The 14771-nt window shown below is 35.1% G+C and overlaps 1 protein-coding gene and 1 non-coding gene across 6 annotated transcripts in view; one reads left to right on the forward strand and one right to left on the reverse strand.

The window, feature by feature from the left end:
• SEMA3D (semaphorin 3D) overlaps positions 1-14771 on the reverse strand; it is a 208445-nt gene that overhangs the window by 87705 nt on the left and 105969 nt on the right. For all 5 annotated transcript variants that reach the window (XM_019929083.3, XM_019929072.3, XM_073809609.1 and 2 more), the window contains one exon: positions 377-439. In XM_019929083.3, the coding sequence (XP_019784642.1) occupies positions 377-439 (63 nt within the window). The remainder of the gene's footprint in view (positions 1-376; positions 440-14771) is intronic.
• LOC117313699 (U6 spliceosomal RNA) lies at positions 5918-6024 on the forward strand. The gene has a single exon (XR_004528282.1). It is a non-coding gene; the product is annotated as a U6 spliceosomal RNA (small nuclear RNA).

A 14771-nucleotide genomic window follows, 5' to 3' on the forward strand; every position in this document is an offset into this window, starting at 1 on the left:
ATGCTAAAACCACTGATGATTTTGTGTACTTTCACAAAATATATGCATTAGATGAAAAACACACAACCCTAGAAATACAGTATTTTCTGATGGTTTATTTTTAAATATTTCAAATGTATTTCTGAGATTTTTTTGTGAAGAAAATACAGTCAGAATTAACACTTTGGAAAGGGTAGTATTTCTAAATTTCTGAGAACAATGTCATTCCTTCTGGCAAGGTAGAAACATTTTGTACCATATTAATCTTTACACAGAATATTAGTGTAGCCTTAAAAATAATATACTAATGCCATTAATTCAATAAAACCCAATATAAATATTTGTTATCATATCAGCACCAGTTTAACAAAGATGTTCTTTAAAGTCTCATACTTACATTGGCATCTTTCCCAGCTAATTTACACAATTCCACCCGTTCCTTTGCAGCAGGCCAATAAATCTGTAAAACATTTCAAGGTGTGTTAGAATCTGAATATCTAAAACACTACACAATTCTAATTAGGAGAGTGAGTGTGTGAAATTAAAGAGTGGCTATCAAGACAAAAGCATGCTGTTAGATAGGATGTAGGAATTTTGAGATTTAAATATTTTCCAAAGCCACCCTTAAAAGATTATAAGAAAACACTGGGCAGAATCATCCACTTGTTAATCTTCTAATTTCTTTTAAAATGTATTTAATAATAGATAAATCATGTTGAGTAGGCCATAACTTCCTATTGTGACGTCAACGGAATTTCAGGTTAGCATTTGCTTAGGTAAGAGATTCTTTTTACCCTGTTTTTCTGTGTCTTCTCGGACTGGTAGTGCATTATAAACACACACAATGAGGTGTGAGAAACAGCTCTTTGTCACAAGCATAAATTATCACTCCAAGTCAAAGACCAGTGTGGACTTGTTGACAATATTTAACACAGATAGAGCTGAGATGCACCTGTCATTTAGTTAAACATTAAGTAAGACAATAAGCATTATCTTATTTCAATCTCACAATGACCCTATGAGATAGCTGTACTTACTCTCCCCGTTTTCAGGTCAGAAAATTTCTTCATACAGTCATTAAACAAGTCAAGGGCCATGAAGCTGGTTCGCAGCAGAGCCAAAATATGACCCAAAGTCTGCCCCTTGAACTGGGAGGGTCTCAACCACTACATAATAAATATCATTTGGGCAAATACATTAAGGACAAAGGCAGAAGGCTCCTTGATTGGTCACTTTTAATCATGCTTTATCAGTCTTGAACTTATCACAAATAGTTTTTTGTTTTTTAACAAATTTTAGAAATTCTTCCAGGAAGTTTTTCAGAATAAGGCCCCAAACAGTTGCATTACTCCTTTAGCTTACAGAAAAAAATGCTCTTTGTTAAGCTATAGACAAGAAGAAACAAGAAAGTCAAGCTCTTAGTAGCTTATATGTTCCAAGAGTTCCTGACAAACCTTTATTATGTTTTTCACCAATGTTAGCAGAAAATATTTTAATAGGTGGGGAAAAAGGAAAATATCCTGAGGGAATACACTGAAAGAGACTTGTTAAACCTGGAATGAACAAATGATTTAGAAGTCACTAATGTTTATATGATATTATCCTCATAGTGAAATTTTAGGGTTTTATGTCTCTGAATAAAGAAGAACATAGACTAGCACTTACAGTCTCTGAACAGACAAATACGATTAAATTACTGAGATTTTTAAATGAAGTAAGGTTGTTCATTTAGAGCACATTTTAACAACTACAAATTACAATCAAAGGGTGTACATAGATAGGGTCGTTGAGCGCCAACAGCAGGCTCAGGTGACCAGCTAACCTGGATGTGGTTCACAATGAAGACCTAAAGAGGCTATTTATAAAGAATGCTTTAAATCACTGCAATTATACTTTCACATAATTTTGAATAGTAGCCAGCAATAAAACATGAATGGACTACAGCAATGAAGAGCAATATGAATGGACCTTAGCAATTCATTATTAGGTGAAAAAAGTATATTCCCCAAAATGACAAACAGCATGATCTCCATAGAATAATGTTTAAAACAACTAAGATAAAAGACACTTTTTAGGTATATATGTAGATACAATAAATATGTAAAAAGAAAAGCAACAGAGTGATGAATACAGGACTCAGAAAGATGGTTATCCAAGACTGATAAAAAGATTATACTGGCGGTAATAAACAGGTTATTTAACAGATTTTAGCTTTTGTTCTGGATGGTGCATTTTCAAGTGTTTACTACATAATTAAAAACAACTAAGTAATGTAAGTTAGTAAATAAATCAAAATGCGCCATGCACAGGCCAAATGATAGTCGGTCATCGACCTGGAATCATGAAGTCCTAAATAAATGAATATATGAATAGCAAAAATAAAACACTGTAGCTGTCAGGAAATTTGACACTTTCTTCACATTTTTTTGTTTGTTTTTGTTTTGTTTTTTGTTTTTTTGTTTTGTTTTTTATTGTTTGTTTTTTGTTTTGTTTGTTTTTGTTTTTAATCACTGGTAGCAAAAATACTGAATTGAGTATTCTTTTTTGTCCCTTAAAAATAACATCCTGAATTTATGAAAACTTTGCTTCATATTTGAACTTATGAACTCAAGGTATCCTCTCACTTTTTTCTTGCTGATTCTTTTTTTTATTATTTTTCATTATGGTAAAACATTCATAACATAAAATGTACCATCTTAGCCATTACAGTATTGTTAAGTATATTCATTTTGTGCAACCAATCTCAAGAATTCTTTCATCTTGCAAAACTGCAACTCTATACTTGCTGATTCTTGAATATTACAGTGATTTTACAAAGGATAACTTTGTATCATTGGAATGAAAATAAATGGTACACAGAAAGCATGTCCATGATGTGTCAACTGGTTTAGTCACTAGTTCATTTTATTTGGTCTCAAGTCTAGATTAATATTTCTTTGAATCCTTTCAATATGTCAGATCTTGTTCTTTTCTGTTTTATACTATGGTCAGATTTAGTCACATTTCAGAAATAAATTTAGAATAAATATTTGTAGATTTGTGTTCTTTTCTGTTTTATACTATGGTCAGATTTAGTCACATTTCAGAAATAAATTTAGAATAAATATTTGTAGATTTGTTCAGACCTGAATATTTCACTGGTATTAGTACTATACAAAAAAAGAAAGAAAGGGAAATACAGGACTCTTTCACATGAAGTGTGACTTGAAAAGGAAAAAAGAGTATCACTGGGTTCTATTCTTTTACCTTTAACCAGTGTATTGGGTGTTTTGAGTTGAAGAAAATTATGAGACGAATGATGTTTCTAAAATTAATTTTGAATGTATTTATAGGAGCTTCAAAACGGAGAGAGTTATTTAAAGATTGACAAAATGTGGAAGCAATCTTCTTTATCATTTTTGAAACCTAAATGGAAGTTGCAAGGTTAGCACAGAGTAGTTACTGTTCATTAACCATTTGTTCATTAGACACATAATTATGAAAGGGCTTCTGTATACCTGGCAAGGTGTGGCACTGAGGTGCTAAGATGTGAGTCAGGAAGACAGTTCTGTAAACAGATAGGGTACGTGCACTTCCATAGGAGATATAAACACTATAAGAAGAGAGCAAAGAGGATAGAGCCACTAGCCATTGTTTTAAATTACTTGGTTTTAATAGTTTCAACTCTAATGTAACAGTTTAGCTTAGCTTAATAGTTTCAACTCTAATTTGGTCTTAAAGACTTGATACTAAAATCGTAATTGCAGATTCTTTTTTCTCTTTGCAAAGGGATACAAATTTCTAAAAGATGTTTTAATGGTTTTGTTGTACATTTTCAGTTATTAATTTTAAGTCATACAACTGTAAATTAAATTGTGTCATCCTAGTAAATGAAGCCATAAAACTAAAAGGACAAGCCTCCAACAATTGGGTTTTTGATTAGTGGGTAAATGTTATACGAAGATATTCAAGCACTGAGAATTTGTTGGACTCCAAAAACCAATTTAAATATATCTTCTAATGTCTGTTTACAAAGCAGATTTTTTTCCCCAAAATGTTATCTCACTTTTCATCATTCACCTTCAATCCCATAAAGTCTAAAATCTGTTAAAAACAAAAATTATCCTTGGATCATTATTGTTATAGCATAGGAATTCTAAGATAGTATCACAAAGACAATTTTACTTCTTAAGGAAACATTTAAGCCTTAAAAATAAAGTTATTGAGGCTACATACTGGCTTATTTTGACACAGTGCTGTCAAGAATTTAGGAATCACAAATAGAATTATCATAATAATAACAATGTAGGAGACATCTGATTGTCTTCCAGACTGTAAACATTTACTTAAAAGGAAAAAAAAAAAAAAATCATTGTAGTTGTGCCAATATTTAAAAAGCTATCATTTTAATTATGATTTATGGTGAGATTTTCTTTTACTTGCCCATTCTAGTCACTAGAATAAGGGTTTTTTTAAAAAATATTCCTTTTGATCCCTTTTGGTAAACAATGTGAAGAGATAAAATTTCACATAACTCAATCTAAAAATAAAGCAAAACAAAAAACAACCAAGATTTCCACACACTCTTATACTTACATAGGATTGGCAGAAATACGTTCAAGTAACATATTTGTTTTTCAATAATCTTTTGAAGTGACATATATAATGTGACATATATATCTCTGTCTTTATCTATCTGTATAAAAGCATTCCACCACTTCCGTATATTTCTAGTCAAACTGTGTGTACATGTGTAGATGGATACAGAGGGGAAAAAGAGTGAGAAACAAAGAGAGATAGACAGATACATAGAGGGAGAGAGAGATGTTAACTCTGATTGGGTATAGAGTATTTCATATATAGTATCAAGTTTCAAGTTTACTTGAAACTTTCAAGTATACTTTCAAGTATCAAGTTTCAGCATCGTTTACACAAAAGCCCCTGAGATCTTGAAATTATTTCAGTAGCCCAGGTAGTACACTTTGAGATTGCCTCACTCTCACACAGAAATCACACCCCACACTTAAAAATACAAAGTCCACAATATCTATAAAAGGCCCTCTTGATCATTAATTAGGTAATGGGGAAGTTTTGAGGTAGTGATTATTACTACTCTCTTTGCTTGCTGAATTTGTCAAAAGTAAGATGACATACACATTTTCTTGCACTCTGGTGCTTTGAACACACAGCATCATGCCATATTAAAAGTTCCATTAAGCAAGACAAGCAAAACACATACCACTATTTCTAAAACTTGATGCAGCTGTATTACTTCTTTAGAAAGTTACCCACAGACATTTTTCTTTCCCTTATCAAAGAGAGGCATACCAGAAGCAGAGGTGCTACTTGCATAACTGCCATATTTTAATTGTCCTGAAATATTCCCACAGAATGCTGGTTCTTAACATTGTATGATGTACCAGATACAGCTTTTAAGCTATCACTTTGGTGGGAGTAGTCTTCAGGACTTTGGAGCCCAGACATCAAGGATATCAAATATGTACAAAGCTGCTCTCTCCACCCACATGTAGGACAGACATCAGAAATCAAACAGATCCTTTCTGTGGACCCTGATAAGCCCAAGAATTTCTCTCAACATAGTTATCTACTGTGTAACCACTAATTGATCCACTACAAAATAATTAGGGGCTGCAAATTGGTTTTAATTTGAGTGCTAATCTTAGAAATCAAGTTGGTAACAGAAAACTACATGGGAAAGAAGAGAAGTAAGTTTACAAAATGTCTCCACTTGAAGATGATAATTTATGGGTTAAAGTTTTAAAACAAGTATGTCTGATAAGTCAGTTTCCATATTCAGCAATTTACTGACTTAATCATGTTAGTATGTTTATGTTGTTTTCATAGTATTTCATAATTGAAATTGATCATTTCCAAAAAATTAATTTTTGCCTGTTACACTTGGAAGGATCAAATACTAACCTCTAATAATATATATGTAGTGCTCACTTTGGCAGCATGTATACTAAAATTGAAATGACATAGAGAAGATTAGCCTGGCCCTTACACAAGGATGACACGCAAATTCATGAAGGGTTACATATTTTTAAAAAAAGAATGAGTAAAAATATGTACGTATCTGTTTCCTTCAGAGTTATAGAATGTAGATTACTAGTATGAAAAGAGATCACTCTGATGAAATGAACATTGTCTTCACTGTCACTTTACATAGGCTTATATGCTATAAAGTTAAATTTTAAGCACATTTTTCAAAAGAGATTTAATATTAATTTCCTTATGAAACGATAGCAGGAGCTGTATGCATTTAAAAATACAACCTATGATCTAGTTATCTTATATTGATTTTATTTGCTTATCTCTATCCAAAATCCAAAATGATTTGTTTTTTAAAGCATATTTACTTCACTTTGAAGACAAATAGGCAGGAGGAACTCACAGTAAAATGCTGCAATGTCTCTAACAATTACTGTTTCATTTATAAGTTATATAATTCATTAACAGTTATCATTTCATAACGTGAAATGGCAGGCACTTTATTTTTAATTATTTAATCTTAGGCAAGTTACAGAAACATTCAAATAATGATAAGGCCTTATAACAACATCCTAAGGAAATTCTAATTATATCTGCTCTTTGTTTCATCTTTGGAAAAGCAATTTAATTGACTCAAGTTAGCAAGTGCAAGGTCAGTCAAATGCCCTTTGGCCTAATTCAGAGATGCCAGGACAACTGAATGGAATACACAAGAGGAAGTTACAACTTGTTCATAAAACCTAAGTAAAGACAAAAACTCACAGCCTTAAAAATGCAAGTGGCCATCTCTGTCAACGAACAGGATTCAAGTTTTTGACTGGTTGTAAAAAGGTTGGGAAAATGCTGCTCTAGATGCCATATGATACAAGGATTTGAACAACAAAGGGAGCAGTGACTACTCGAGTCTCAGTTCCAAGGACAGAGAGAGGTAGGAGATCTGAGCTCAAAGACCGAAGTACTGGGAAAAAAGGACAGGAGAGCCAGCGGTAAAGCACGTAAAACTGAAGGCGGCTGGGGTAGAGACTGTTACGGAAGGGAAGTTTCATTCTCAAGGTTTGCGTCTAATCGCCCACATAGCTTCATTCATGAAGTCCTGGGTGAGAACTGTCTCTCCCTTTCCTGTTTTAGGACTCAGCCCAAAGCCTCTTTGACATTTATTTAGCTTTCCTCCGTCAACCAGCTCCAAATTCCAGTACACTGGCGTCTACCACATCCATCTGCCCCTTTCTTTTTGCAAGTAGATTTAGTTTGGGACCTTTTCCTGGCATAAAGAGCAATGAACTGCAGTGGAATTGGAAGACGTGGGTTCGAGTCTCTACTGCACCGCTTGTTAGCAGCGAGTGCTGCACTGCCAAGTATCATCTTAGCATTAGCCCCAGAATGAGTTTGTTCTGCCTGGAATGGCAGGAGCTCAATAAATATACTGCATGAAAATGAGAAAAATGCTACTGTATCATACAAACTAAAACAAAATTTAAGAAATCCACAAATGGGTTGGTGATTTTGAACTTGTGGTGCAATTACACTTGTGGATAAATTTCAAAATTTTGTGAGGAATACAAGTCACAGTCTCCCTTCTCTCCTTACAGGAAGTATATGACTCATTAAAGCTGAGAAGTATATGACTCATTAAAACTAAGTGACAAGGGACCTTATGTTTTCTTCCTACCCTCCTTAGCACCTGGCACAGCCCACATACATAAAAAGTACTCGGAAATTATTGAAAAGTGATCTGCAAAGTTTCCTTTAAAACTGGAGACAGAGACAGAGTCCTTGTCGAGTTCCAGCAGAAGTCTGAGCAGTCTGACAACATCCTGACAGTCCATTACAGTGACCAGATGGGACCTGCACATCAGCACCCGGGCGGGGGAGCCCGCCCATCCATGAACGAGGCAATTGTTTCACCTCTGTGATTACTAGACAGCATGTGCTCCGCAGGCAATAGGAGCAGATTAATCACCGTGAAGCTAAGCAAGGTGCCTTATACCAAAACTTAATTTATTGGGGAGTCCACAGGGTTTCCAAGGGTTTATATTTTCTTTATTTCAAGTATTAACTAAGAATAAAGAGTGGCAATTTTCTTTTGTCAACCATGACTTGATTTCAAATGAGAATTTATTTATTCTCAGTCTTTTCGCCTAAATAATAGGCTTCCAGGGTCACGCGTTAGATGAGAACGTCTTATGCAGCCGTGAAGTGAGTTAATGAACTAGAGTCCGAAGGTCATTCTGATTTATAAAAGCATTTCTGCTTATACTCAATATAAAGCAAGCAAGTACAGGATCCCCGTGTATGAAAACCCTCGTTTTAGACTTCCTTAAGGAAAGGGAAATAACAAAGTCCTTTTCATGCTACACAAAAAAAGGGTGTTTAAATATGCCCCTGAAAATTATTATAGTTAGAATTATAAACTCATTTTGATTAGTGATTTTTCTAATAACAATGATTAAAATAGGAGAACATTTTGATGAATTTCAAGTAAACTAATTTTTATAATTACGTACCTCATTTTCATGTTAAATAAGGAGAAAAATAATACGAAATTACATTACAATTGCTGGGAAGAAGGAAAAAAAAACGTTAATAGAGTCATTCCATGTTTATAAATGTGACAGTCTGCTCAAAAAGAAAGTCAATCTTCTTAAGAGCGTCTGAGTTCTAGCTTTTAAGTGTTTTAAGTTTACCAATGTTTCCTTTTAAATAGTTCTGACTGGTTTTTGGTTAATAAACAAAAGAATTAAAGTTCTTAAATGTGAGGACCTAAATTTTATTAGCAAGGTGAAATGAAATTATCTCAAGTTATTCCATAAAAACATGGAGTCCTCTTTTAGGTAGGTTATACATTTATATTGCTTTGATACGTTGCTTTCTCATTTTAAAACCCATGGGAAAACTTCCTTGTTTTCTGCCAGAAACACATTTAGTGCTTTTTACCTTAAAAACAAACGTCAATTACATTAAACAGAAAAATTTTAAGTATTATACTGCTTTTGCCTTCAACACTGTAAATTTAGCTAATAGGTTTTTGTTGGGGCCCGGTTAATAATCTTCACCTTTGTTTAGTTAACATGACAATTCTTTGAACATTTTACTTTTCACACGTATCAGTTTCAAGAGAAAATATTTTTAATTAAATAAAAATAAAAAAGATAAGTATTGTCTCAAAATGAAAGTAAACTATTTGAAGACTAATTGTTAGATTATTTAAAAATGGATCACTGCATGTCCTACACTCTCATTTATTAGATTCTCGGTTACGGCTTAGCTTTGCTAGAACCCAACAGAAATAATACTATTGAAAAACATGGGAAACAAGATGTAAAACAGCAAATGTTTTGAATAAGGCTATTAATATCCAAAATGCAAATAGTACTAATAAGGATACTGACATTCCCCATTTGGTTACGCCTATGATTCTAGCGTGTATACATCAGGAATGATATACAATGAGCTTGCCTGTTATATTTGGAAGTAAAGCAAAATTCTTTTGAGAGCTCATTTTATGGCTTAGATAGTAAAGCAAGACGTTAAAAAAAGAAATTTTAGCTGAGAAAAAATTTAAAATGAGATGCTAGCTGAGGATGCAAAAATCTTCAAAGTAGGTGGCCAAGAATCATTTAGATGATTTCACCTATGTTCAAGCTATACAATAGTTGGACACTGGAACTTACGAAGTTTTTTCCTTTCCCTTGAGAAGGATATTTTGTCTGAGACAGTTGTGTCATGTGTCTTACAAGCCCCAGGGTGAGAAGCAGGTGCCAGGGAAGGGGCTTTGATGGGACCTCGAGAAGCACTTACTGTTGAACATGCCATTTGTGGGACATTGTGGACAAATGTCTAAAGGGTGAGAGAGACTGACAGGTTTCAGTGGACACAGAGGCCAGGCTCAGTGGCTATACTGATATCAACCTGAACTTCTAGAGTGTGCCAGGAAAATACACAAGACAGCTTCCTATGGAACAGATGGGAGACATGGTCATGCAAAAATTTGATGGCATGAGGTCACCTTAGGTCCTGCTCAAGAAGGCTGAGTGAAAAGACTTCAGAAGTTAACACCTGGTGGAACTGCAACCTGTCTCAGATAAAGAATGAGGACACACCAGTCAGAGGAGAAATGCAGTCACGCTTATCCAGAAAATTGCAAGGGAAAGAAGTCCAGAAAGAGGAAATTCCAGAAACTCACAGAGGGGCCAATGAAAGAAAAGTCACCCTTCTTTAAACGTCTGACAAGACCAGAAAGTTGAGAAGTGAGGTCCCTCTGACAATGGCAAAAGACATTTTCCTGAACCCCTCTCCTCTTCTCTTCTCCTGATACGACACCATAGGGTCAGACACTGACTGTAATAGCTTAGAGAAGAGGAGGAACGCAGTCAGGGTCAGGAGAGAAGAAGCCTCTGAACAACTCCCTTCTCAGGAACCTGCCCTCCCTCCCATGGCGTGCCCAAATGGGGACAGGTAGAGCGAGCGAAGGTTCAATTTTAAATGAGGTTGGACACTCTGTTACATTAGACTGGACCTTTTAATTGCTGGAAAACAACTGTCTGTACTCTCTAAGAGTGACCTTGAAAGCCATGGGGTCTGCTGGAGTCATCAAACAGGTCCAGGGAGAAGACCCAGTCCCACAGAGCAGATTGAAAGGGACTGTGGGAGGTAAAATAAGTTGTTTATTATTATACCCCATGAGCTGACATAACGGTTGCTGCTGGATTAGTAGGTAAAATAAATAACAACTGTAGTCTCAGAATAAGTTTATTTCTCACTGGTCTACTCATCTGTCTCTATAACCCACTTGAAAAACAAGAGAAGACAGAAGAAAGAAAACCAAGAAACAAATGCTTCATTAATAGATACAAAAGCAGTACTTAGCTTAATAAATCATTCCCTTTGTGACCTGTTTGCTTCCATCCTGGTTTAGAGACTCACTCCACTTAAGCATGGTTTGAACTGCGTCCAAAATGAGTAACATTTTCAGATGGAAGGATCCCAACAATTCATTAACTCAAGAAGCCAACTAAGTAGCATAACCAGAGAGGATTGGACATTTTTTTTTTTTTACTGTCAACCATGACTCCATTGAAAAAAAGGGAGAGAAGGAGAGAGGGAGAGACTTTCAGCTTGTGTATATTACTCCTAAAGTTTACATAGAGAGGGCTCTGGATTTTACATGAATTATTGCTAGGACTACTTAAGGCCAGCTGAGGTGGAGAAAGTTCACTTGTAGTCAGTGACAGATGCCATGTAGTTTAGGATAATTTGTTTAGAAACCATAGGTCCTTAAACCATATTGTACAAGTGTCAAACACTTTCATTATTATGATGTCTACACTGAACAGGTTTCTCATGCATCACTTATAAATTAATGATAAATGGATATAAATGTCTACAGTTGACCGCATTTTTCAAGGACTACTAAAATTCCTCTGATTCTAGAGATGGGGTACGTTAAGGGCAGGGAAACCTAGTTTCTTTAACGTAAACTATGAGAAATTTACACATGGAGGGGAGAAATGACTCTTCTACTCTATTTCTCCAACATGTTTTCCCCCATCCTAGCTGGACAAGGAAATAATAAAACTTGCAGTCCAAATACAAACTATTTAATTAAAGTGTTAACAATAATTTACATTTACTCATCCATTTTGGACTAATTCAAATCCCATGCACAACATGTGATCTTTTATCCCCCTCCCTGAATTCCTATGTGATCTGTCTCATTATTTTGGACATTTAAAATTTTTCTGACTTGTCTTATTTTAACTGCGTTATGTCTTATCTTCCTAAGTAGGGCATGAGCAATGACAAGACCTGACTGTTATATTCTGTTAGACGTTCTTAGCACCAAGAGTAGATACTCAAATTTTTCTATGAAAATAATAAACAAACAAAAAACCCTGACTAAAGTAGGACAAAATAAAGAAAATTATTCAAAGTTCAGTTACTAAAAACTATTCCAAGTTTTACTTCTACAAACACATACAATAAATTTCAATCCCAGAGACTGACAAAACCAAATCAATCAAAGCAGCATTATTCTAGACATAATTCTGCTAGAAAATACTTTCAATGACACTTGTCATATTTAGTTATTTGATTTTTTAAAAATATGTTCTCTGTACATTAAATATTTACTGGATAATGCTAAAAACTAGTACTACAGAATAATGATGTAGTCTTTAATTCTCTGAGTTAAGTTGTAATGTATTCCCTCCTGACGATGTCACCCTCAACAACAGTTAACAATACTGAAAGGAGAAAACTGACAGAGTATCAGCAAATGTGAAGAAATCTGCAGCAGATTAGATTTTACAAAACTTAGATTAAATAATCATAGAGAAGTTTTATAGAGGCAAATGAACTCTTACATAAGCAAGAGAAGTATTTGTACATGTTAGCAGATTTTTCAATCTTTACAATGCAGTGTGGAGAAAAATTATTTCAAGGATTTTTACTTGCAATGAATGCTTTCCAAGATATCTCCTGAAAGAAAAATAAATCCTTCCAGAAAATTTCCTTGTAGAACTAGCTAATCTTTATAATTTTCTCTGGAGAGAAAATATACACTCTTCTTTCTGATTGTCTGAGAAACCTTTTATGATTGCTTCAAGAAATCTACATTAATTAGAAAAAAAAGTCCCCTAAGCAAATTATTTTTTTTCAGAAAACTTGTTTTCTACTCCCTCTCTTTAAGTGTAGTGATCAACGTGATTGATTCCTGAACACTTCTTCCACCTAAAGCAGTTGATTCATATAAGCAAATCATAGTTTCCCCATCACTCTTTCAAGTAAGCTTAAGAATTGGAATTGACATGTTCCTGGCCAATGAGATGTGAGGGAGAGTTCTTTAAAAGGTTTCCTTGGTGGGCTTCCCTGGTGGCGCAGTGGTTGAGAGTCCGCCTGCCGATGCAGGGGACATGGGTTCGTGCCCCAGTCCGGGAAGATCCCACATGCCGTGGAGCAGCTGGGCCCGTGAGCCATGGCCGCTGAGCCTGAGTGTCCAGAGCCTGTGCTCTGCAACGGGAGAGGCCACAACAGTGAGACGCCCGCATACCGCAAGGAAAAAAAAAAAAAAAAAGGTTTCCTTGCTCCTAAGGATGAGACATAGTGAGTAATGGTCTTTTATTCCTTTACATTTCCTTGTCTGAATGTGACTCATGAAACTGTTATAGCCACTTTGCTACCAACCTAAGGATAATGCCAACACCAACAATGGCAGACAGAAGAGACAGAAAGAACTGGATTATTCACAACATTGTTAAGTAGATGATATTACCATTTACATAGCCACTCAAACTCTGTACATTATTCTTATTCTATAATATAACAAATTTCCTTATTTTTTACCAGCCCAAGTAAGATGTCTTTTAAGCTGACAGCACACTAATTGATTAAAGAGTAGTATATTGGTCTCACACTCAAGAGAAGAAAAGATAACAAAATTACCAACTCAAAAAACAAAATGAACATTATTTAGTATCCTTTATGTGTAAGACACTGTAGTATGTACTAAAGGAGAATCAGAAGTGTAGAAAAAATAGTTCCCCTATTCAAGGAGTATACAATTAAGAGGGTCATATATTTACACAAATGGATAATAACAGTTCTATCGGATAGGACATCTGACACTGGTATAAATATATAAAATGCTCTAGTAAACACAAAGAAGAGTTATGTCTCCTGAGGTAAAAGAGCAGTATTAGGTAAGTGCCTTCAAAAACAAAGAGTGAGATGAGCAAGAAAGTGAATGTCAATTTCACAAAGTTGTAGCAAAAGCACAAAACTTGAAAGCTATTCATTTTGTAACATGGCAGTTAGAGTAAAAGAAAGAGAGAAAAAGGAAAGCAGAAAGTAAAGTACTAGTGAGGGAACGAGGAAGAGTGGATAAAAATGAGACTGGAAACAGAGAAGAAATGGGTAGGAAGGGCCTTAGAAGTCAATACTGGAAACAGAGCAGAAATGGGTGGCAAGGGCCTTGAAGTTTATTCAAGTTCCTTGGAAATCAAGAACTCCCAGAAGCGTGTAAACAGGGAAGAAATATGATCAGATTTTTGTTTTCTAAGAGAGAATACGATGGTCATGGTGAATGGATGAGATGGGGAGAAAAAGGAGATTCTCTTTCACAAGATAAACCCAGATGAATAATGGCATTATCATTTATACTAGAGAAAAATATTGAAGGGCTTGCCACCTTCTCAGCATGGCCTATCGGCTGAGGCTTTTGTTGGGACTGCGTCACAGCTTGGTTCTCCCCTTGTCTAACGCTACTTCCTTAGTGATGCCCTCACAAGTGTTGATCCCAAGAACACTCCCTTACAAATATCCTATAAGCTAATCTTCATATCATAGTTGGCCTCTGGGGGAACTCAACCTACAACAAAACTGTTGGGAGTGGTTAAATACAGTTCCACATCTTTGTCCTTGGAATGGGATCACTTATGTCTGCATCTGATTACTCCATTTTGATCTAGTGTTGCGGGAATGGCATGTTGAATCAATGTGCATTATCTGTCCCAAACCTGTCCCAGAGAGGAATCCACAGGGTACCTGAACTAAAGAGAGGCCTTAGGGAACAACTCTAGAAAAAGCCTACTTAAAAATTGAGGCATCACATCCCTGGTGATGCTTATACTTGCCCTTAGGTCTATTAAGTCCCTGTAGAAATAATTTTTTTTTAAAAGATCAGAATATTGCCTCTCATCAAAATCTCAGAGAGTTAAAAAAAAATTCAGTCTACTTAATTTTTACTTTCTAGATGGAAGAAATGCCCTGAAAGGTCTAATTTTGACTTTCTCCCTCTACAGCCA

The sequence above is a fragment of the Tursiops truncatus genome, chromosome 9, assembly GCF_011762595.2.
Source record: "Tursiops truncatus isolate mTurTru1 chromosome 9, mTurTru1.mat.Y, whole genome shotgun sequence".
Lineage (NCBI taxonomy): Eukaryota > Metazoa > Chordata > Mammalia > Artiodactyla > Delphinidae > Tursiops > Tursiops truncatus.